This window comes from Electrophorus electricus, chromosome 22 (genome assembly GCF_041902795.1).
Source record: "Electrophorus electricus isolate QZ-2024a chromosome 22, ASM4190279v1, whole genome shotgun sequence".
In the NCBI taxonomy this organism is placed as follows: domain Eukaryota; kingdom Metazoa; phylum Chordata; class Actinopteri; order Gymnotiformes; family Gymnotidae; genus Electrophorus; species Electrophorus electricus.
Window position 1 is genome coordinate 13,900,118 of NC_137518.1, and position 21,613 is coordinate 13,921,730.

Here is a 21,613-nt window from a genome sequence, read left to right on the forward strand (position 1 = left end):
CTATAATAGTCAAGGGTCACAGAGAACAAATGTATCCAAAATTCAGAAAGAAGCACCAGAAAGCATTAAGACCACCAAATCTTTATTTATGTACAATATGTAAACATTTGTGTTTTCTTGTACTATATACAGTGAATCCCCTGGATCTTTTTTTTCTAATTAAGAATAATGTCCTCATCTTATCAACAGTCAACAGTCAACATAATATTAGAGAGGCTGCTAAAAGGGTGATATTGTATGTGTTGTATAAACCTAAATTATGGCATTTTATAATACAACAATAAACCAGTGTTATTCAGTGTCTCAACTTTGGTACTCAGTCTGTTCTAGATACAGGTCCGATGAAAAAAAAATTATTTTCAAGTTACAAACTGATAAAAAAGTAACATATTAAGACTACTGGAAAAAAGTAAAGAAATAGCTCTATAATGTCTGTTATAACACTGAAGACTGTTTGAAATAGTTATTGTGATTTTAAAAAGAAAAAGACAAAACAGATAGGAATAAGACTCCAGTTGGACGCCAGTAATGTACCACTCAAAAACAGAACTTGAAAATGTGTACACTGGTGAGTGAAGAAGGCAAAAATGTTCTGAGGCATAGAAAAAATGTAAAGAATTTTTTTTTTTTAAGTATGTATTCTATTCAGAATTATAAACAATAAACAGGCTGATATCTGGTGGTGATAGTCATGTCTTACTGTACCATAATAAATTGTTAAAAAAATATCACACTTGGCAAATTTTAGTAGCTAATCTAATCAGAGATTAATTTTTACCCCCACGAGCAGTTTCAAATGGTTTTAGTGATGCATAAGCAACCTAAAAATAATGTAGTCTTTCGAACTTTATATTACCTAACAAAACATCTGGATAAATTAACATAAATATGAACATAAACTAGTATTCTTCTTTAAAGTCTATCAATTGTAAAAATAAAATTACATTAAATTAACAACCATATCCCATTTTTTCTTTTGTTATCCACTCTCATATAAAGCTTATACATTAGGAAAGAACATAAATTGCAGCGAAAACATAACTTTACTGCCACTTCACCAAGGCCCTTTTCCATAGTGACAGACATGACTTTAAGTCTATAAAAGATATTAGGTATCCTCTGTAGTTGGTCTTTTATATTTTACACTCAGACCTTTTTTTAACCAGTTGCTTTATTGCCTCACATTTGAGGCTGGCTGCTTCAGTCTCCATAACCTCACTCGTGATGCTGAGTCGCATGCTTTTTGTATTGAGACACATTAAAACAAAAAGATGCATTCTGCCCTGGTTCATGTAGAAAGATGTTCTATAGTTCTTGAACTAACTTTCACTCCAGAATGAAACATTAAATGCTAAACAAGTCTTAATTCTACTGAAATCCCACAAACATGAAGTAAGCACCATGGGATAACTGCAGTGTATTTAAAAAAAGAAATATTTTTGCAGGTTCATAGTGGTAATCCAGGTTGGCATTCTGAAGAAAAATGGACAAGCCTTTTAGAATGAAATTATGGACTCCAGAACACTAAGAATCAACTAAAAAAGGGCAAAGGAAGTCACTAAAGTGGAATTGGTTATTAAAGCATTAACGCTAGGCTTCAATAATGCATGTGTGGCACACAGGAGATTCAGTGACTTCTGTTTGGAACTTGAAATTGTTACTAAACAGACAAATTAGTCAGCTTCCCAAAATTCCACAAGCACAGCTTGGCAAGACAAAAACACAAAATACTTTTTTTGTTGTCTTTTTTTGTTTTTTTTTTTGTAGTGAATTATTCATCTATGTTTTGTACAGTTATGCAGGTGTAAGTACAGTTTTCAGACAGACTTCATGGGTCTGAGCTAGGACAGACTGACAGTGACATTGTCCTTAGATTTGTCAGCGTCACTGTCTTTGTCTGGGGGAGCTGCTGTGGACTCTTGCGGAGAATCCTGACTGCTGGTTGGAGGCCCGGAAGCTTTAGGAATGGCGTCCGTGCTCGACTCTGTTTCTGGTTCTTGCTGTGATGATGTTGCTGAAAAAACAGAACGGGTCTTGTTAGTCAGTGCCTCAGACATACTTCAACTCTCCTATCCAGGAACATACAAGAGTAAAAAAATAGGGAAGAAATATAAAAGACTATGTTTACAGCAATTGGTCTTATCTAGACCAACTTACATATTTATCAGTATGGCTGTACAAATGCTTCCTGGGAATTGAACCAATGACCTCGGTGTTGTTAGCAGGTGCTCTAGCTGCTCAGCCATGTGCTACAGGAGACTAGTGTCAACAGATCGGTAGCAGCTCTTAAAATGTGAAATCAGTGCAACAGTGCACTGTCTCCTACCAGACTGTGTGCAGGACTTCATGTGTTCAGGCCAGTGCGCCTGCTGGCAGGGGTAGTCGCAGTAGCTGGTGTTCCAGCAGCAGTAGAAAATGGCTTCCTTCTTGCAGTTGGCACACCACTGCTTCTTCTTGGTCTCATCCACAGCCTGCTGTTTCTCCATCTCCATCTGCTTCTTCACCTCGAATACCAGCCGCTCCCTCTCCTGCTCCAGGCTCTGTCTCATTTCCGCCATGGTCAGCTCTGAGACGATACACAAAACACACACTCCTAGACAAAAGGTCGAAAACCAAACGTTTTAAATGGCAAATTTGGTTCTCTTTATCTTTAAGCAGCCTAGGTAAATAAAATTAGAAAACTGATTTCTTATGTAGTTTGCTTATGTCTGCCGTGCAGGGATTAATTTGAATTCAGTGAAATTCCCAGATTAAAAAATGACAAACCTAAATTGTGCTTCATCTCGGACAACTCCTGTTGATGCAGCCATTGCAGTTTTTCAATTTCAATCCGTAACCGTCTAATCTGCAAAGCAAGCACACAGCACTGCAACCTTTGACGCACTGCCCTTGAAACTGCTAAGGATCTGATTTACTAAAATTTACTCAGAGGACTGTATTCACATCTCTGGACTTCACAAACACCCACTTCTGCTATTGTATTTCCTGAGGTGCTCTTGGAGAGGTCATTGTATATTTCAGTCATTGTTCCCTTGATTGCATCCATTATCTGCAAATACATAAAATAAATGACTGTTTATATAAACACATCTCAATAATGCATAGGACAGACCAGATGAACGACACTGTTACTAAAGCAACCTGCATCTATCTCTCTCTCTCACACACACACACACACACCTAGGCTGCTCTTCAAAAAAAAAAAAAAAAAAAAAAACCATAATGCAAAGCCAAAGTGACTGCACAGGTTTTAAAGTCAACCTTCACTTGTCCATATCCACGTTGTGTGGAGAGGAGTCATCTTACTTTGCTAGTGTACTTTGCGATGTCAGCTGCCACATCAGCTGAGGTGGTGGGAATCTGCAGCTCTCCAGCCACGGAGGTTGCCGATAGGGTGGAACTCACTGTGGCACCGGTCACAATTGTTGCCGACACCGGCGCGCTGGTAACCAGGGTGACAGCTGAGGTGGACGTGCTGTGCGGGGCATCTTTCTGCTGGACGGCTGAGATAATTAAAGATGTTTTGGTTAAACTCTACATAGTGGGGCTCGCAACAGATCTGCTGAGCAGAAAGGTGTGAGTAGAAAAGTCATTAGAGCAGAGTTATTCAAATCTTAGTCTTGAATGAAAAAATTATAATCTGTATACACATAGAGGGCAGTATTGTCTGTCTGTCTGACTGACTGAGTGAGATAGACAATCATTCAGTATAACAACTGTCAGTCACAAGTGTAGGTTTCCCCAACTTGGTGGCGAGCTACCATCACATACAATATAAACTGAAACCAACATACTGTTACAAGCCTCTTCAGCAGAGCATGCTCCAGGTCATTTTGGGCTATGAAACCAAGAAGGCAATTCTTATTGAAGTAAACAAGCTGACCGAGCTAAAGAGGGATACAAATACTTGGCTACTGAAGAAATACAATGGCAGCCCACATACAAGGCCTTGGAGTCTGTTAAACAAGGTTAACAGCACTTGCAGCCAGACTGCAGAGTTACAATAAGAGAAGGAGCATGTACAAGAACAAATACTCTCTTCACTAAATAGTCATCCAAAGTATTGACTCAGTTACAGTGCAAAAACCCTGACTGTGGATACACTGAGAGATGAAACAGAACAATACTGAAATAGCTTACTGGAGAATGCATCATCACATAACACCAGTGCTTAACTGTTAAGAGACCTAATGGTGGAGCTTCACAGTCTCCCAGATCAGGAACCAGTTAGGATCACAAGAGCAGATGTCCGAGAAGCACAAGACAAAACATGAAGAACTGGGCAGAACCAGGGCCAAACATGATCTATGCCGACTGGCTTAAAGAATGCAACAGCTCTGCATTACTGCACAGCACAACAAATGAACCAGATGCTAATTACTGGCTCCCACCTGGACACACTAACACAAAGCAGAGCAGTACTTCTCATAAAAGAATAAAGGACCCCAACAAGGGACAAACACCATCCAACACAACAGCCTGTACACAACACCAAAGTACATTCCTGTCAGGAATACTAGCATCCGAACTGAATGTGCATATGTGTAAGTACATGACTACTGCTCAGAAGTCTCTCAAGCACATGAGCATTGCTATGTGTCTTGTTTTCATTCTGGTTCCTTACTCTGCCTCTTAGTCCCACCCTTTGCATGTGATTGATTTGTTAATTAGCCATGCCCTAAATATCCATTTCAGCTATTCCTCGTTTCCCCTGCCTGTATACACTCACATGTTCCCTCCATCATTGGCTTGGGGTTAGACAGCTTTTCATGCTGCATGTTACATTTCTCATAAGTCATAAGATCAAAGCCTTGCCATGCCAAGGAAGGGTGTGTCACATCAGATAAGACCCAAGGTAGCAGGGCGAAAGATATACAGAGAAACGCAACCAAGCGGCAAGCTGGACACCCCCCAAGTCCAAATGGGTGGAACCACAGAGAGTGCCTGGAAAACAACATTTAAGATCCTGTGGGACCTCGAGATGCAGACAAACAAGCAGGAAATGGCCAATCAACCAGACACAGTGATTGTAGATAAGATGCAGATAACAAAATAGATAATAATACATATGGTAGTCCCAAATAATGAAAAGACCCCAAAGAAGGAATATGAGCTGGAGAAATACCAGGGACTGAAAGAAGAAATGGACAGAATGTGTAGGAATAAGACCAAGCAGTCTTATCCCAGCAGTGATGGGAGCACTTGGGGCTGTGACCCCTAAATTGTGTCTGCAGCAGATCCAGGCAGTTCTCAGGAATGACACCACTGATCTCAGTCAGGAAGAACACAAGCCCATGAATACTGCACTGTGCCCTCAGAGTTCTAGGCCTAGCTGGCGTTAACGATACCCTGGACTCACACGTGTGCATGTTCTACTCTCCTCTGAAGAAAAACTAATGTAAAATAAATGGCAAAATATGCCTAAACATTAAACTAAAATTAAAATTTACTCTAGCAACCAAAATACCTCTAGTGACTAAAACTATAGTAAATTAATTATAAAACATTAAACTAAAACTAATTATATATTTCAAAAAAAAAAGGGTAAAACTACTTAAATAAAAGTAAGTTAAAATTGCTGTTGAAATTAACTTTGCCCCAGACCTTTAACAGCCTGTCGCGTCTGGTATCTCGTGCCGGCTGCAGGCTGTTGCGTGGACACAGGCGAGGGCTGCGCTTGCGTCTGCGCTAGTGCCTGCGTCTGCGCAAGCACTTGCGTCTGTGTGGTCGGCTGCGTCTGCGTCTGGCCCTGCTGCTGCCTCTGCACCTTCTGCATGTGCCACTTCTGAGAGGACGTCTGGAACTTGGCAGTGGGGTTCCACACCACGGCCCGCTGCACAACTGGCACAGTCTCCCGGGGCAGCAGGGGGCGCTGCTTTTTCACGGTGCTGGTGGGGGTTGAGGAGGTGGCTGCTGCCGGAGACAAGGTGGCATTGGGGGTGGTAGAAGAGGCGAGGGCCGTGGCGTTAGGGACCGCAGGCACGGTGACTACGTTCAGAGGAATCGCCATGGGAGACTGCAGGGGGTCTTTGAGGCCTGGTGTGGTGGAGAGGGTTGCAGGAGGATGGGACTGTGCAAGACTTCCTGTGACAGGGGCCTTACCTTGAGGGGGAAAAATACATCGTGGCCATTGTAAAGACACAACAAATTCATACTGAATAAAGATTATACAAATGAAATCTAAAATAAATCAAAATTTGCACCTAACATATGCATTAAGGTTTTAGGATTATCTTATTTGTTGACTATTTAGATGAAACTCGAAATCATGTGCCTGTATACGGTGCCCTGATAAAAAGTCAGAACACAGAGTAGGTTACCCTCCATCTTAGAAGCTGCAGGTTCTTTGAGTGCAGTGACAGCAGTTGAGTCTTTCCTGCTCCTCTTCCTCTCTCTTCCTCCTGGCTCCTCCCCCAGATCAATCACTAGCTCTCTCTCCGAGTCTGAGTCCATATCTGCGTCGTCAGACGCCAGCTGCCTGCTCTCCTCTGCCGTTTTGAGTTTGTCTCTTGCACTCGGAGAGGCCGGAGCTACTTTCAGTGCCGCTTTTGATGCTTCTTTGTCCAAGTCGATGGCTGGTTTCTCTTTCACTGGAGAGACGCTTGATCCAGCTCTCTGTGGAGTTTCACCTTTGGTCGCCATGCTAGGGGTTCCCGAGGCTTCTACACTGCTGTCCTTGTCTTCGCTAACAGGGGGCGACGGTTTGGGCTTCTTTTTGGATGGCTCTTTCTCTGTCTTGTTGTCAGTGGTGGAGTCCTGGACACTCTTTGGTTTCTGTTCGTCATCACTGGCGTACTCGCTGTCGCTGGAGTCAGACTTGTCCGAGTCTTCCGAGTCACTGTGCTCCACACCTTTATACACATCCTCAGATATCTCATCTATACCTGCACGCAGGACAGCAAAAGTAAAAGATACTACAATTACATAAACAATTTCAGAGAAAATTATTAAATTATTTACATTTCTACACTATAATTCAAATAATTCCACCAATGCTGCCTGCAAACATAAATAAAGAACTGTGAATTTCTAAATTCTAGCCTTTTTTTTTTTATCATTACATTTTTTTTGTTAATAATGCATTAATAACAACCATCCCAGACAGAATTTTTCCTGGTGGCCGCGAACTCACCCAGCTGTGCCTTGCAGCTCTCGATGGTCTTGTCCAGGTTGAGCTGGAAGCGACTCCTCATCTGCCTTTTGGGGGACGTAAGGGAGGCCTGGGGTCCCTGCTGCTGCTGCTGTTGCTGCTGTTGAACGGATTCACTCAACTCCTTCAGGTCCATCTCGGCCTTGCTGCGGTCTGGGGTGATGGGCAGGCAGAACAGGCGCGCGGGGATCAGGACCGGCTTTATAAATTACGACACAGTCAGCCTGTAACTTGCGGCCAAAGAGAAAATCTTAGCTGACAACTTATTGTTCATTTATGTTTGCAGAAGCAGCTCATTTGATCTATTGCATTAATCAGAAATGGAAGAAGCAGCCTACCGAGGTTTAGGTTTAGGATTCCACCTGTGGCAGGCGCTTTCTCCTGTTTGATGGGTGTACTGGGACCCGTAGAGTGGAATGGTTTAGGGCTGTCCACAGCGCTGCTTGCAGGACCTGCTCTGGAAGCAGCAGGGGACGCTATGGAGACCAGTGGGTTGGTTAAATTGTATGCATTTACTGCAGTTCAGTTAAGCTAACAATTAAGCTAACAGCTAACAGCAAATAAAGGAAAGGCTAGGTGCAGCATTTCTCAGTCCCAGTCTCAGAGACTCCATGTGCTACATGTTTTTCTTTGCTTTTTTTTTGTTTGTTTGTGTGCTTGCTTGCTTGTTTTTTCCACACTTTAATCCAGTTACATTCTCATCAGTGGATTTAGCAAGCTCAGTCAGACGTCCGCTCCGTCCACCTTTCATTTATAAATGGCAATTCATGTTCTAGAGTAGCACAGAGAGGTATGGTGTGCATCACGATGTAGCAGTCTGCTAGTACCTGTACTTTCAAGAGACTCTTCTCCTGTGCTGTGGTGGGGTAGCGGTACTCTGGCTTGGCTCTTTTCACCACCCTCTTGCTCACCATCAGAGCCAGTATGGGCAGAGGAGTTGGTGCTCATTGGTGAACGAGGTATGTCCGTCATAGAGATCCGTCTTCCAGTTCCTCCTCCACCAATCCCCCCTGACATCATGTTCTTGCCCACAAGCATCTTGGGTGATGCAGTCATGTCAAAGCTAAACTTGATCTTCTCCTGTTTTTCAGGTTTGACGGAGCCAGCGCTTGGGTTGGCAGGGTCAAGAAGCATTTGGAACTGGTTGTCGGGTGTGTAGGGCGTGCGGAACGGGGCATAATTGAACACACCAAATTTTTTGCGGATGTTTTCAACATAGACTTCCATCTCCTGCATTGCACTGTTGAATATGCTTTTGGTCTTCTTCACAGAGAAAGGGATCTCTTTAGACATGAGGTAGCAGTTGTTGATTGGTACCCAGGCTCTGAAAATGCAACAGAACAGAACTGAATAGAACTGAGTGAAACAGAGACGATCACGAGCCCACTCATTTCACTGAGTCTCTTTCATTTCAGTGGATCCACTATCTCTAACCTGTCATGCTGTCCAAAGAATCGAGCATCCACTTGTCCATCTTTGTCTCGTAGAGCTTTGGCAGGCCAGAAGGGAAACCCCTTAAGTTTGGCCCACACTAAAGGATGGGGGTTACTCTAATATAAACCACAAGTAAAATAAAGGAATAATTATTTCACTTGTCATAAGTTTTTTTTTCCATGCCATTTTAAACAGATATTGATAGACAGCTAATAGTACCTAAACATTGGGAACTGACAACTAGGTAAGAAAACACTTTTGGAAACTGTTTAAGAGAACAGATACATATTTATATGGTAGATACTACTTACACATGGCTCACAAAACCAGTTCTCTCTCTTCTGGCAGGCTGAAAGATAGCACTCTGGACAGACCTCAATTTCATTCATCTGGAGAGCAGACAAATAGTCTGAAACAACTAGCATCAATTTCTGCATGTTCATTTCAACTTTGGGATTTATTAAATTCCGTTAAAATCTGTTTTACTCACTTCATGTTCACAGATTTTTACTATAACTTTAGCTGTTGCTGTGAGCTTATGATTCCCTGGAGGGAAAATAAGATGTAGAATTCAAAATGTTTTCCAGCAAATCAATAATAAGAGACATTTCAACACAAGTCTAGGAGTGTTGTGTCCAACCTCCATTGTAAATAATACAGTTGTGCAAAATCCACTTCACATCAGCCAAGAACGCTTCAGTAGAGCCATATAGTTTCTTTTTGATATTCTAGAAGAGAGTGGGGGGAGGATCTTAAAAACTGCACACCAAAATAAATAACAAGCTACTGATGGACTAGTTTTTGAAAGATGCTCTTTTACCTTTTCTAATGTACACAGATCCATGGGATGAAAAATATACTCCGCATAATCGGGATGCTGCTCGAGACACACCGGCTTCTGAAACGGTTCTGTCTGGATTGAGAGAGAAAGAAGGAAAACACAGAGCCTCAGGAAGATGTGGCACTGCTAGGGGTTTCCCCATCCAGCCCTGCCTGTACTTTTTGTATCGCGGTCCACCAGAATCAGGTATTAGCCAGACCTCAGCTTCAGGGTGAGTGTCTGGTGCACAGTATACCTCAGATGAAGCAGACAGACTTTTTTCTTCCTCAAATAAATTGATTAGCCTCCGATTTTATAATGTATGACTTTTTTTTAATAAATAATGGCTTTTTTATTTTTCTTACTTTTTACAAAGGAGCACCTAGATAAATTGCCATCATGCTATTGTTCCATTTGGAACCACACTCACAAATACGTTTAACCAATGAGAGACTTCATTCCATGGTTTGACAAGGTCAAGACGTCAACTGTGCGAACAGCTGAAAAATGACCAGGCGAACAAAAGCAATCACAGCACTGCATCAAATGTGGTAGGAGAACTAAAAGAAGTCAGTTTACCTATGAAGCATCAATTAGCCTTAAGACCCCTCTTAAAACAGGGCCATGGTCAGCATCATTTCTGGTCCTTTCTGGATGTTTTCTGGACCATTACGCCAAAAGTACAGCCTGGGCTGTCACTACACCACCTCGTTTACCACCAATCACCACCCATAGAACCAGGGATTACGTCAAGAACATATCAGAGCTTAGGGGTGGGCAAAATGGCAGAGATGTAGTATCACGATGCTCGAAGACATCTACACTACAAATGATGTAAATCAGAATTTTTTTTTAATGTGTTTCGTTATAAAGGTTTATAGGCTGGACCAGAAACAGTGCTCCTTTAAAACCAAAAAGGGTTTAAAAAGAAAAGGTAAAAATGATGCAATAATTTTTTGGAGATGGCTAAAAAAAAAAAAACAGTATAATATTATTATACTAACACCTAACATCCAATCAGATTCTTGTTATGCCATGTTACAATGTGATACCACTGACTGCTAGTTACAAACTCTATAATTAGACTAAATCTTTATTTTTTTAAATTAAACTTGTAGCAGGTCAGTGTTCTAGAAGTACTACTGATAATACTGGTGACAACATTGGTAGTACACTTAGAGAAGTGTATCATCATGTAATTTATCATGATAATTCTAACATATCATATTGCCCACCCCTGCTACAGCACCACACAAACACCCCACTCCAAGCACATTAAAAGAGGATAGTGCAGAGAAGAGAGGATCTGGAATATGGTGGAGGGGCAGGTTTGGGTTACCCAATTATAAGCTTTTTTCTGAGAGCCAGGAGTATGGGATGACTGAGATGAAGTACGAGGCTGATCCTGAAAGAAAGCAAAGGTTTGGGATCTGTACATTCACCGTCAGAGGGCCGCTTAAAACCTACACCACTCTTAACCAAGCTCCTCATACAGAAAATACAGTTGGAGATCAGGAACCTCTGGAACTAAGCCCTGAAACTGACGTGAGGCAAAACAATAAGGACTTAACATTATTAAAACAGGTCCAGTTCTAAGTGGGCTGTCTCTAGGGTCAGAGGTCAGGAAGAGAGTGTATAAACCTTATAACCTGCTCTAGAACTTTACAGTGTGACAACTGGCTCTAAAATAATGAAAAACAAAATAGTAGTCCTTCTTTCTTTCTGAGTAGCATGAAGCATCTTCCAGGGGACAGCACTAAAGGCCTGGAGACGCAGGACTGTACGCAACTTCATCACTTCTTGTTAATACAGAGCACAATCCAACCACCGGCAGGCGTTTGTCAAACGAAAAGCTTTCAAATGATCAAATCAGCAAGAGACTAAGAGATGGGACACTTACACCTGGCTGTTTCATCTTCTGGAGGGCAAACTTAAGCAGGTAAGACAGCTGGTCTAGCGTGAGCATGGTCATCGCCTTGCTCTGAGTTTCGATGCATTCCGCTACTGTTATTTTCTGAAAGGCAAAAGCAAGAGTGATCTAGAAAATTATGCACTAAATTAGCTTTAGAAACATTTTTCATTTCAAGCTCTTTCTATCCCATATTTTATGCAACTATAATGACAGCTCAGTCTGTTTTTACTTCCGCAAGCATTTTCAGTCATAAAAGTGAATTTTCTTTAGGATTTTGCTCACGTAAATGTAAACTGACAAAAATGTTATTTCTTCTGTGAAAACACCTGTGAAGTTATTTCAATTTTTTTTTTTTTTTTTTTTTTTAAAAGCGCAACTCTCGTTGCCCAATAAAATATTACAAACAAAGCTTATTTTTCCCCTGCAGACACAGACAGTCACGTCCTCGCGTGCTGGTAGCAGTGCTAGCCTGAGCCAGTACCTCACACTCGGGGCAGAACCAGTCCCCTTCAGGCTCTGCTGCCAGTTTGAGGCACTTAGCGTGGTAGACGCGTGGGCAGAGCTCACAGCAGAGCACCTGGCCCTCTCGGTGGCACACCCAGCAGTAGAAGTCGTTCCTGCCGTCCTGCGGTACAACATCAACAGGGTCTGTGGTGAGTGCGGGCTGCTTCACATAGTAAAAGGGACCATGTCTTAGTTCGGACTGGAACGCAGGCAAGAGAAACAAAAGATTTGGGGTTTCAAAATACAGGTACTGCAGGTTACAAGAGACACAGGTAACACACATGAAGGATGCAAGGAATGATGAAGAGAACACTGTGCAGCATGCGTGGACAGTAGCACATTTCAGATTAATAGGGTTTTTTTTAGCTAAACTTTGTGAAACTCAGGAGAAGTGAGTCTAGCAGAATTCACCTCAGCAGCGCTGAAACTGGCCTTGCACGGCATTGTAACACTCATCACTGTCCTCGCTTGCCTTATTGTCAAAGTCTGGCAAATGAGACTTGATCTATGCAAAAGAAAACAGCCATAAACCACAACCTCAGTTAAGTAAATAAATTAATGCCAAAGAATTAGCAACCTCTTGATTACCAGTGACTGAATGGGCCAATGAATCACCTGACATTTAAAAGCACAACAGATATGACAGAGATTTATCGATACACAAAACTTTGAAATAAGGCAATCGAGGCACTGCATAAGTTCAGTACCAGTCCAAAATTTGGATACACCTCACTGAATGTATGGTTTTCAAAGCCTTAAAGGCATTTTAATATAATTGTAGGAGACGTTTATTATCAATGTTGTTTTTAAGACTGTATGACTGTGTTATGAACAGTGGTAATTGATACATGAATTGATTTCCAAAAGAAGACAATATATATTGAATATAAATAATAATAACAAACTTAAAAATTAACTTTAAGTTTAGTCCCTCACTCTGCAAGTGCTCAGTATTTGTTAGTTTCTTCAGGACATAGATGGCTGCTTCATGAAGCTATTTAAGTGAAGCTGTCATCAAAGTAAAATCTGGCTACTTTGAAGAATCTATAACCCAAGACAGACAATGTTTGTTTAACACAACATATGCTATTTCATTGCTTCAATATCTCTATTGTTTCTTTAAAACAATTTAAAAACAAACCAAAATAGGTGTGTCCATATTTGGGACTGGTGCTGTATTTGGTGACCTACCAAGCACAAGAACAGTCTACAGAATAATTTTATATCTGCCCACATGTGAGCTGCAGTTTCAGCTCCCATTAAAGCTGCTGAGGTGTGACTATACGGAGAGCTAGAACACAATCGATCAACACTGCTTGATAACCAAGACGCAGAACTCTGTAAGAACGACTGACACCTTTTTTGGTACATCTTGTGTATGATAGCCAATATAACTTAATGCATCACCACAGAAAAAAGCGAGCAATGGCAAAGGTACTGTTAGGACTGGTGTTTGAGAGGCATGCGCATGACGCGCAAGGCTCACCTGATCTTTGCTGCTGTTGACAGCTCCTGGTTTCTTTTTCTTTTTTACGGGGCTTGGGGATGTTTCTGAAGGAGAGTGACCGTTGGAAGAGTGCGGGGGGCTGGACACCTTGCGTTTAGGAGCAGTGCGATCGACTGACCCCGGGTCAGACACTGCACAAAGCAAACATAAAATCACTCTAATAAAAATGTAAACAAAAAGCCCCAAATCAGGCCCTCTACAATACAAGGACTAGAATATATAGCTGTTTAATAAAAGGGAGAAGGTGACATTACAGGCTCCTCACCCTTGGATCGTGTTGCAATCTCCATCGCCTCAATCACATCTGACTCTGCCTTCACCTCTTCTTCTGCCAAACTGCCGCACACAAAAGGAAGCTCACTCATTATAACAAGCCTTTTAAAACACAATTTAGCATTCCTATAGCCTTTACATAGCCACCAAAAGTCCATAGTTTGCTTTGCTTTGATGGCAGGTCAACTTGCCAAAGAAAGGAGTGTGAATTCAGGCTGAAGTCCCAGCTGTACCATCTTCTAAGACACAGGTGACTGCGTTCGCACTTGCAAAGGATGGCAAGGGTTCCTTCACCCTCCTCATTCCTACACAACATGCCAGTCAAGTTCCTGTGTGGTCATGCTTAATGTTCAGCCCTAAACATGTTGACACTTGACAATGCGCGCTTGGGAGCTTGAAAATACACCACAACTGTTTGCATAGGCATAAGACAAGCTGTGTGCTCACCTCTGGCCTGCTGCATCAGTATCTAACTTTACCAAGTGAACTTGCCTCAATATAAACACACAACGTAAACGAAAAACCTGTTTTGCAAAGGATTTCAACAGTTTTTCAGCCAGTTCCAGCACGACTCATAACAACATGGCTCTTGGAGGGAGAAACCGAAGACAGTTATGTTTACTTGGTAAACATGATTATTGCAGAAAACAAAGCTTGCATGGAAAGGTTTGCAAACTGGGGTATTTATAAAAGTCAGTTCAGTGACCAAGCTGTAGAGTCACTGAGAAATTTCAATTGACCGGTTAAGGAAGTAGAGGTGCGGGGGGGGGGGGGGGGGGTACAGACGCTTTGATGCAGCCAAGAAGTCTCATTGAATTTGTCGTCTCCGGTTTGTTATTTCCACCTCTTTGAATGTGGAAGACAGAGAAGTTTCTCAGTGAAAGAGCTCCTTTGACAGAAGCTTGAGGTCTCCCTGAGAGTTATTGCAGAAGGCTGTTCACTAAAAGAAGTCTACAGTCCATGGGCAAATACTGACAAAAGGAGTCCTAATGCAGCAAACACTTCATTTGTAAATAAACATGAACAAATCACAATCGGCGAGAAAGTCTCCAGGAAGAAAACCTTAAAGTCAAACCTTACTGTGAAAAATATCAGATGGTTTTCCTTTAAGATCTGACAGGCCATGCCTCAGAATCCAAATGAAATATTTAGCATAAATACACTGCAAAGATTTAGGATATGAATGCCTGTGATAATAATAATAATCACACACACACACACACACACACACACACACACACACAGACACACACACACACACACACACACACACATACATACATACATACATACACACACACACACACACACAAAATGTAAATCAGAATTATCAGCTAGAAAGGTAAAGTAACAGGGCTGTGCATGATGGTCTGAAAACTGAATAATATATCGAGAGGGTGGGGATGAAATGGCTTTCCTTCACTCCAGAATGCCACCAGCAGCACGCAGCCAAATCACGAGGGCAGCCATGCAAAAACAGAGATAGTTAAACATTAAATCACTTGCCTGATGAATAAAAAAATAATGTATGGAATCACACAGATCCTGATAAGCCTACTCTTAGCATTCCAGGCTTCCAAACTCACACACAAACACGGTGATGGCCTTACACATGACGCAATGAGCAAAGGGTACGGTATCATGAGTGTTTTAATTCCCTGCCTCACAAAATGTTTTGAACCCTTCAGCCAAGCAATTTCAGCCATGCAGTGATGTGCTCGTCTCTGTTGCAGGCTGGCAGGCTCCAGGATGACAGCCAGCCAGCCAGCCACTGGTGCTGTGTTTCTCCTCCCCATGCCCACCGTCAAGAACACAGCCATCCGCTATCTGCAGCACACACACTCGAGCAGTCTAAACAAAGACTAGTGGGAAAGGAGAGTTGGGATGTCTATTTCTGCATGTTTGCCTATGACTCAGTGAGGCTGAGAGGTAAAAGCCTCATTCGAACACAGTTTAAAAATGTGGCACTGTGTGGCTTTTTAAGAGGCATTTTGAAAATAAATGCCACCTCTCAGAAAACATCATCATTCTTTAGGAGGCAGTAAAATCTTCGCCTTCCCATACGTGTGTTTAGGTCTTATTCTTGCGTTTTCACTCCCATTCTGCATCTCTAGGAGAGAACATGAAAGAACACACACACACACACACACACACACACACAACAACATCTGCAGCACTTGGCCATCTTGGCCTCCTTCTTTCTTAAACCCTGCATGCACCATGTATCCCTGTGTGTCCTCAGCCACAAACATTTCTCTTGCACAATCAATACCACCATCTGCACCTGGCACAAACCTTCATACAGCAAGGCAGCGCAACACATAGAAAATCATTCCTTCTGTTCATTAAATCACATCACACTAACATCACATTAAGTTCAATGTAAAACAATTGACACATAACAGCATACCTTAAATTTTCTTTACGTGCACAGTACAGATTCTTCAGGCAGGGCCCTTTTTTAATTTTTTTTTTTCTCAATTATAATAGCTGTAAGGGATGAGACAAAGATGGGTGCAGAATTTTCCAGAAGGGCCTTGCTCTCCCTGCTGCTCTCAGTGCGATTGTCAATCTTTAACCTCAGCTGTGGGCTGCCGATTGGTTTGAGAGCCACACGGAGGCGCGTGATTGGGCGGTAGATGCTGTGTGGCACGCTGGCTCTCTCTGCTCCCCTCTCTCTGCTCTGATCCACTGCTGCAATGCAGGGTAGAGTTGCTTCTGCCATCAGCCATCAAAAATACGCTCCAAACCACACTCCATTTCTCCCAGAAAACCTTCACGGAGAAGGAATGCGTGTGTGTGCCCGGGATCGCTCCTGCAGCACTGTGACAAACGCACATCAGCCAGCTTCTCTTCCCTTCACCTCCTTTCTCTAATGGCTCAGAGCGGTCTCAGGCGTCCATTTTGTAGACGTTCTAAGCTCGCCGTGGCAACGGTGAGAACACAGGCTTTGCCAGTAGAGCGGCTCACAGGAATGCAGCAGGGGCCTTACACGCACACACACACACAGGCACGGAGACAAAGCACAGAACCAAAAGCAAAACATCACCTGCCTTTGAAGTAAACAGCTGTTCTTAGACAATACCCTGTTATAGCTTCCATTTTAGCTCTTCATTCACAAGGATTGACAAACAGACAACCACCAAGTTTATTTCATAATATATATATATATATATATATATATATATATATATATATATATATATATATATATATATATATATATATATATATATATATACACACACACATACACACACATACATATATACACATACCGAAAATGTAAGAAAAATAAATAAATAAATTTTTAAATATATAAATTCTTTTTTTTTTTTTTACATTTTCAGTGTTTGTGTGTGTGTATGTATGTATGTATATACCATTGAAATAAAGTGGTTTTATATATATATATATATATATATATATATATATATATATATATATTAAAAAAACATGCATATAGTAATTACCACTCGTGATTATAGTATAGTCACTCTTGCTAAAGTTATTCTGTGGTCTGGACTGCATTATTCTGGACTGCATTATTCTACCACTATAAGCCTATTTTAACTGTGATTAAAAGATTAATAATCAACTAAAAAAACACAAAAACACAATTTTTAAAGCACTGCTTAAAATGCAACAATATGCTGTGTATTCAAACACAGCCTTTAACCACAATAAGGCCAGGCCATCAGTCAGGATCTGAGGGGCTTTAGTCCATCAAAGCACTGGAAGCATCGTAACACAGACCTGGCTTCACTCGAGGACACCAGCCTCCTGCTGCTCAGGGGACAGATATTTTGGCCTGAGAGACCATGAATCTAACCACTTTATTTCAATGGCTTCTCCCATATGTCCCCACTCTACAAACAACCCATGAAGTCATTTCCTGAAAACAGCTTACACTCACACAGTAGCAGTCAAAATACTCCCTACAACACATTGCAAACAATTCTTGATATATTCTGCATATGCCTTAACTGCAGTATGCTTGTCTTTATAGCCTAGCTGAGGTCCTAAGCGATTTCTGCATAAAATGATCTAGCCTCCCGTCTCAGTTGCATGTGTACAGTACAGAACATGAGGCCTGCAAGCCACATGCCCAAAAAGGGAAGGTGACTGAAATGGCGGCCGGCCCCTGCAAGACTCGTGCTTTGACAGAACAATTGTACTCAGCTCACCAGGCCCAAATCAATGCATATTAAACCCAGAAACTTTTCAGGCTGAAACTGAAACCAAGTAATGTGCAAAAACTAAAGTTCATCTGTGTGCATAATACAGACTTCTATTTTCTATTCTGTTGGCAAGTTGGTCTACCAGCAAAACCAAAGCAAACTCCTGTTGCTTTTTTATGGATTCGCCTACAGTTGAGACCAAAATTCAGTGTCGGCAGTAAATCAACAATTTCAGTAGTGCATATACTGCAAGCTGTGAGTCAACACTGCAGCTGAGACTCTCTGCCATTCTGCAGTTCAGGTTTCCCCTTCCAGCCTTGGCTGCTGCCTAGGCTACAGGGCCTTCCATTTTGAGAAGGCTGGCCTGTGACAGCACCTCACACTGCTGTGACCCTCTCCCAATCCTGCTCCCTGTGGCCTGATCAACACCACAGCAGGGAGAAAGCACAGAAGGTCATTTTTGTCATGGTCGTCTGTGTACAGGGCTCACGGCTATAGCAGAAAGAGAGAGAAAGAATGACAGAGAGAAAGAGGCAGACAGATTGCTGAGCCCTGTTCCTGTCAGGATCCAGATCTGTACAGTTGGGATAGGATTTCTTTCACCACCACCCCAGATTAAGAAAATTATTTATGTGTCAATACATTAAACAACATTGCCAGGAACGCTAAAGAGGAAGTGAAACAATAGAAAATCAAGCTTACCTCTGTGGATGCATGGCTAAAAAGACCTGTGTGTAATGTCAATGCTTATTAAAACATGGAGGACAACCCTCAGCCCTCTCTCACTACATGAACACAGCCTCGGCACTCCAAACCAGCCGAGCCAACATTCTCATAAAAGCCGAGCAGTGATTGGATGACGCTGACTTGCAGGATGGAAGCCAGCAGCTGATTGGCTGAGACATTTCCTGACTGAGTGCCTTTTGTTTAGCACAAGCAGGCTGTTGCTGTGTTAAGGACAGAGGGAAAGGATCTAGGCCTTAACCCAGGAGTGCAAAGTTAATCAATCCAAACCCAACCCGATCCTGATATTTTTTAACATCTACCTTAGGACAAATAAATATTTTAAGCTTTAAGATGGATATTTAAATAGGAAAGCAACATAAAGGTTTCACAGCACAGGTCCAAACCCACCCAGCTGAAAGGGGCCATTGTTTCTGTGGTCCTTCATTAAAGTTAAATGGGCAAGTCAAATAAAATTGTATGCAAACAAGGAACCCTTCACTGAAGTCAATACCTTTTTTCTAAATGTACATTATGCCTTGAATTATCTAAAATACTTTAAATATACAATAATGGCAAATATATTGTGTACAGGCAATAATCTTAATTCTGTCACAGACCTTTGTAATAATGGTAAAATTTTCACTGGCAGAATTGGTCATTTTTATGGAAGATAGGTGTTTATTGAGTAAGTTTAGTCAAGGTGGTATGGGGCTTGACTGTAAAGTATACTATATATGACATGATGAATTAGGCATTTCAAATTCCATATTCTGAAACACACTAGACACAGTTAACATTACCAACAACTATCTGTCAATAACTAATCAGCAGCAAAACACAGTTTTATGAATGAAAGGTATAAAAGGTGACAAGTAAAAAAACCCACACTGCTTCAGTTAAAGAATAGGAAGCTGTCTAGAACAACCTAGTAGACTGTGTCAACAGATCTATGGGATCCCAACATTAAACAGTTATTAGTAGCCAGAATACATTGAAAATGGTTTAGAGTTTATGCCAGTTTATTCTCTGACCCTTATTTTTACAATCAACCATTCATAATTGAAGCTCATAATGAATTAATGATTATTGCATTGTGAAATGTCATCTTTTTCAGGAAGTAATGTATTTTGCTCAGCTAACGCTGACTAGATATTTTCAGGACAATGAACGAAAATATGTTATAGCTATATCATTTAATCATTATATGACAAATAAGGCAATAACTATTTAACAGAAGCTGGAAAGATTACAATTAAATGCCGCAGTGGACTATCCTAAATAAAGGCGAATTACATTCGCATGTCACGTTTCTTGCGCCATCCTATGGTCACAATGTGAACTACAATTACAATACAAAAATAATATCTCAGATTTTATTTCAAATGAGGATTTAAGAGAAGCAATTTATACTTTCAATGTAAGGTTAATTTGTAATTGTTACCGCGGTGTTGACCTCTCTAATATCGTAGTACACTGCCACTGAGTTGTCTAGCTAGTGAATGACAGAAATGTCATCTGGATCAGTTTGAGTAGTGACAGCTCAGATTGGACAGCACTGCTAATCAACGGCACAGCGCATTATTCACACTAAACAAAACACGTGTGTAAAACTGGGTGCAGGTTTAACATATCAAGATAGCTGGTAATCACACTGTTCATCTCGTAGTCCAGCCAAAATAGCCCGCTAGACAGGTTAGATAGTTATCTTAACCTACCTGTTAGTGACATTTTAGCTAGCTAGCTCAAATGTACCAAGCAAACGAAGAACTTAATCGATTTTTCTATGTTTATTATTTCTCTCTGCAGTTATTTCACAACATTGCAAAACCATGATTTTCAGTTAGCTAGCGTTAGCTTCTGAGGGAGCTCACCTGTTGTCAGGACTTAGGTTATTTTCGATCTGTGAAGCCAGATAGGCAGTCTACTTCTGTAGATGCGGGGTTTTCCTGGATTTATATTTGATGCTCATTCTGGCCTTAGTATCAGCTCTGAATTTAGCTTTCCTAGATTCATATTTGATGCTCATTCTGGCCTTAATATCAGCGCTGAACGTCACGACCTCGGTGGCTAAACGTGGCAAGTAACCACGCGCAAAAGCCTCGGGCCTGACAATCGGGCTTGATCGCGTGTTCGCTTTAAGATGTTTAAGCGATCTTTATCTCGTTGAGGAAAATATAACCAAAATAACATGGAACATAACCACACTTTGGATATATTACAAAGGACTGTTGGAGAGAGAGCAGATCTAATTCTTTAATCTCACATTAAATAACTAGTCAGTTTAACTCATTGTGTCTCCGTGTCCAAACCTCTACAAGTTGCTGTGTTCTTAACTTTTGCTTTAAAAAAATAGAATTGTGTGGATTACTTTGAAAAGAAACATGTATGCTTCAAATGTCACATTATGCTATTAAATGTTTTTGTTCCTGTCACGGTTTGCAATCGAGTTGTTTCTCATGTTGAAAAGGGAACCACTAGATGGAGGTGTTCAGCTTGGTGGTTCCTACGCTTCCGTAGGCTTTGCTAAAGACAGCTGTCTGTGAGCCTCCCTGCTGCATTAATAAATCAAAATACACAAACACAGAGAAGGCTAATCTAAACATTTGATTATACACAGAGAAAATGTGTTGCATGTTGGCTTCATCTACCCTTACATTTGAAAAAAATTAAATATTCATAGACGGGGCAAGAACAAATGTGAATCTTTTTCTGTCTCGGTCGCAAAAGATTTGAACATGCCTCTTATAAACATATTCTGTGAAAGAAGAGTAAACATATTTGAACAGCAATTCCTTAGCTTTATCTTCAGTCTATGAACTGAATGGCTTACTTTGCACAAACATGCATATTAGAGCTAAATGTGAACCCCTTGTGCTGGAGGGGGGATGGGTAAGTGAAGTTACAGCCGGGTGACGTTTGCAGGTAGGTGAACTATAGGCAAAGACGATTAGGGGCTATCTCCTGTCTTTTCAAACTGCTATCTCCTGTCCTTTTGAAAGAAGACACAGAGAAAGAGGGAGGGGTCAGAGTTGGAAGAGGAAAGCATCTCTCGCACATTGTAGCCGGGTGGGGGTAGGAGGTAAAGGGCTTTTTTACTGGGGGGAGG

At 41.4% G+C, this 21,613-nt stretch overlaps 1 protein-coding gene across 15 annotated transcripts; it reads right to left on the bottom strand.

The window, feature by feature from the left end:
• Positions 1-65: 65 nt before the first annotated feature.
• On the bottom strand, positions 66-20,527 carry zmynd8 (zinc finger, MYND-type containing 8). 15 transcript variants are annotated; one of them, XM_081705469.1, is made up of 22 exons: positions 18,484-18,565; positions 16,011-16,587; positions 13,593-13,663; positions 13,307-13,458; positions 11,798-12,019; positions 11,305-11,418; positions 10,744-10,809; positions 9,405-9,497; positions 9,225-9,312; positions 9,075-9,130; positions 8,896-8,973; positions 8,585-8,700; positions 7,978-8,474; positions 7,489-7,626; positions 7,133-7,303; positions 6,321-6,884; positions 5,605-6,102; positions 3,307-3,503; positions 2,969-3,049; positions 2,767-2,845; positions 2,327-2,593; positions 66-2,014 (listed from the first exon to the last, which is right to left on the bottom strand). In XM_081705469.1, exons 3-22 carry the CDS (start codon positions 13,615-13,617, stop codon positions 1,842-1,844), a joined length of 3,675 nt encoding a protein of 1,224 aa, XP_081561595.1. In that variant the 5' UTR covers positions 13,618-13,663; positions 16,011-16,587; positions 18,484-18,565; the 3' UTR covers positions 66-1,841. The 15 variants fall into 15 exon arrangements, with proteins under 15 accessions (XP_081561595.1, XP_081561596.1, XP_081561592.1 ...); XM_081705470.1 differs by lacking the exons at positions 16,011-16,587; positions 18,484-18,565 and adding an exon at positions 20,379-20,527; XM_081705466.1 differs by lacking the exon at positions 16,011-16,587 and having other exon boundaries at positions 18,484-18,581.
• Between the last annotated feature and the right edge of the window lie 1,086 nt (positions 20,528-21,613).

Coding starts and splice junctions, on each gene's coding strand:
- zmynd8 (XM_081705461.1), bottom strand. CDS start 13,916: ATGTTGTGTAGGAATGAGGAGGGTGAAGGAACCCTTGCCATCCTTTGC. Junction 12,020..13,306: donor TCAACAGCAGCAAAGATCAG/GTGAGCCTTGCG, acceptor CCTGCGTTCCAG/TCCGAACTAAGACATGGTCC. Junction 8,701..8,895: donor ACTGGTTTTGTGAGCCATGT/GTAAGTAGTATC, acceptor GGTTTATATTAG/AGTAACCCCCATCCTTTAGT.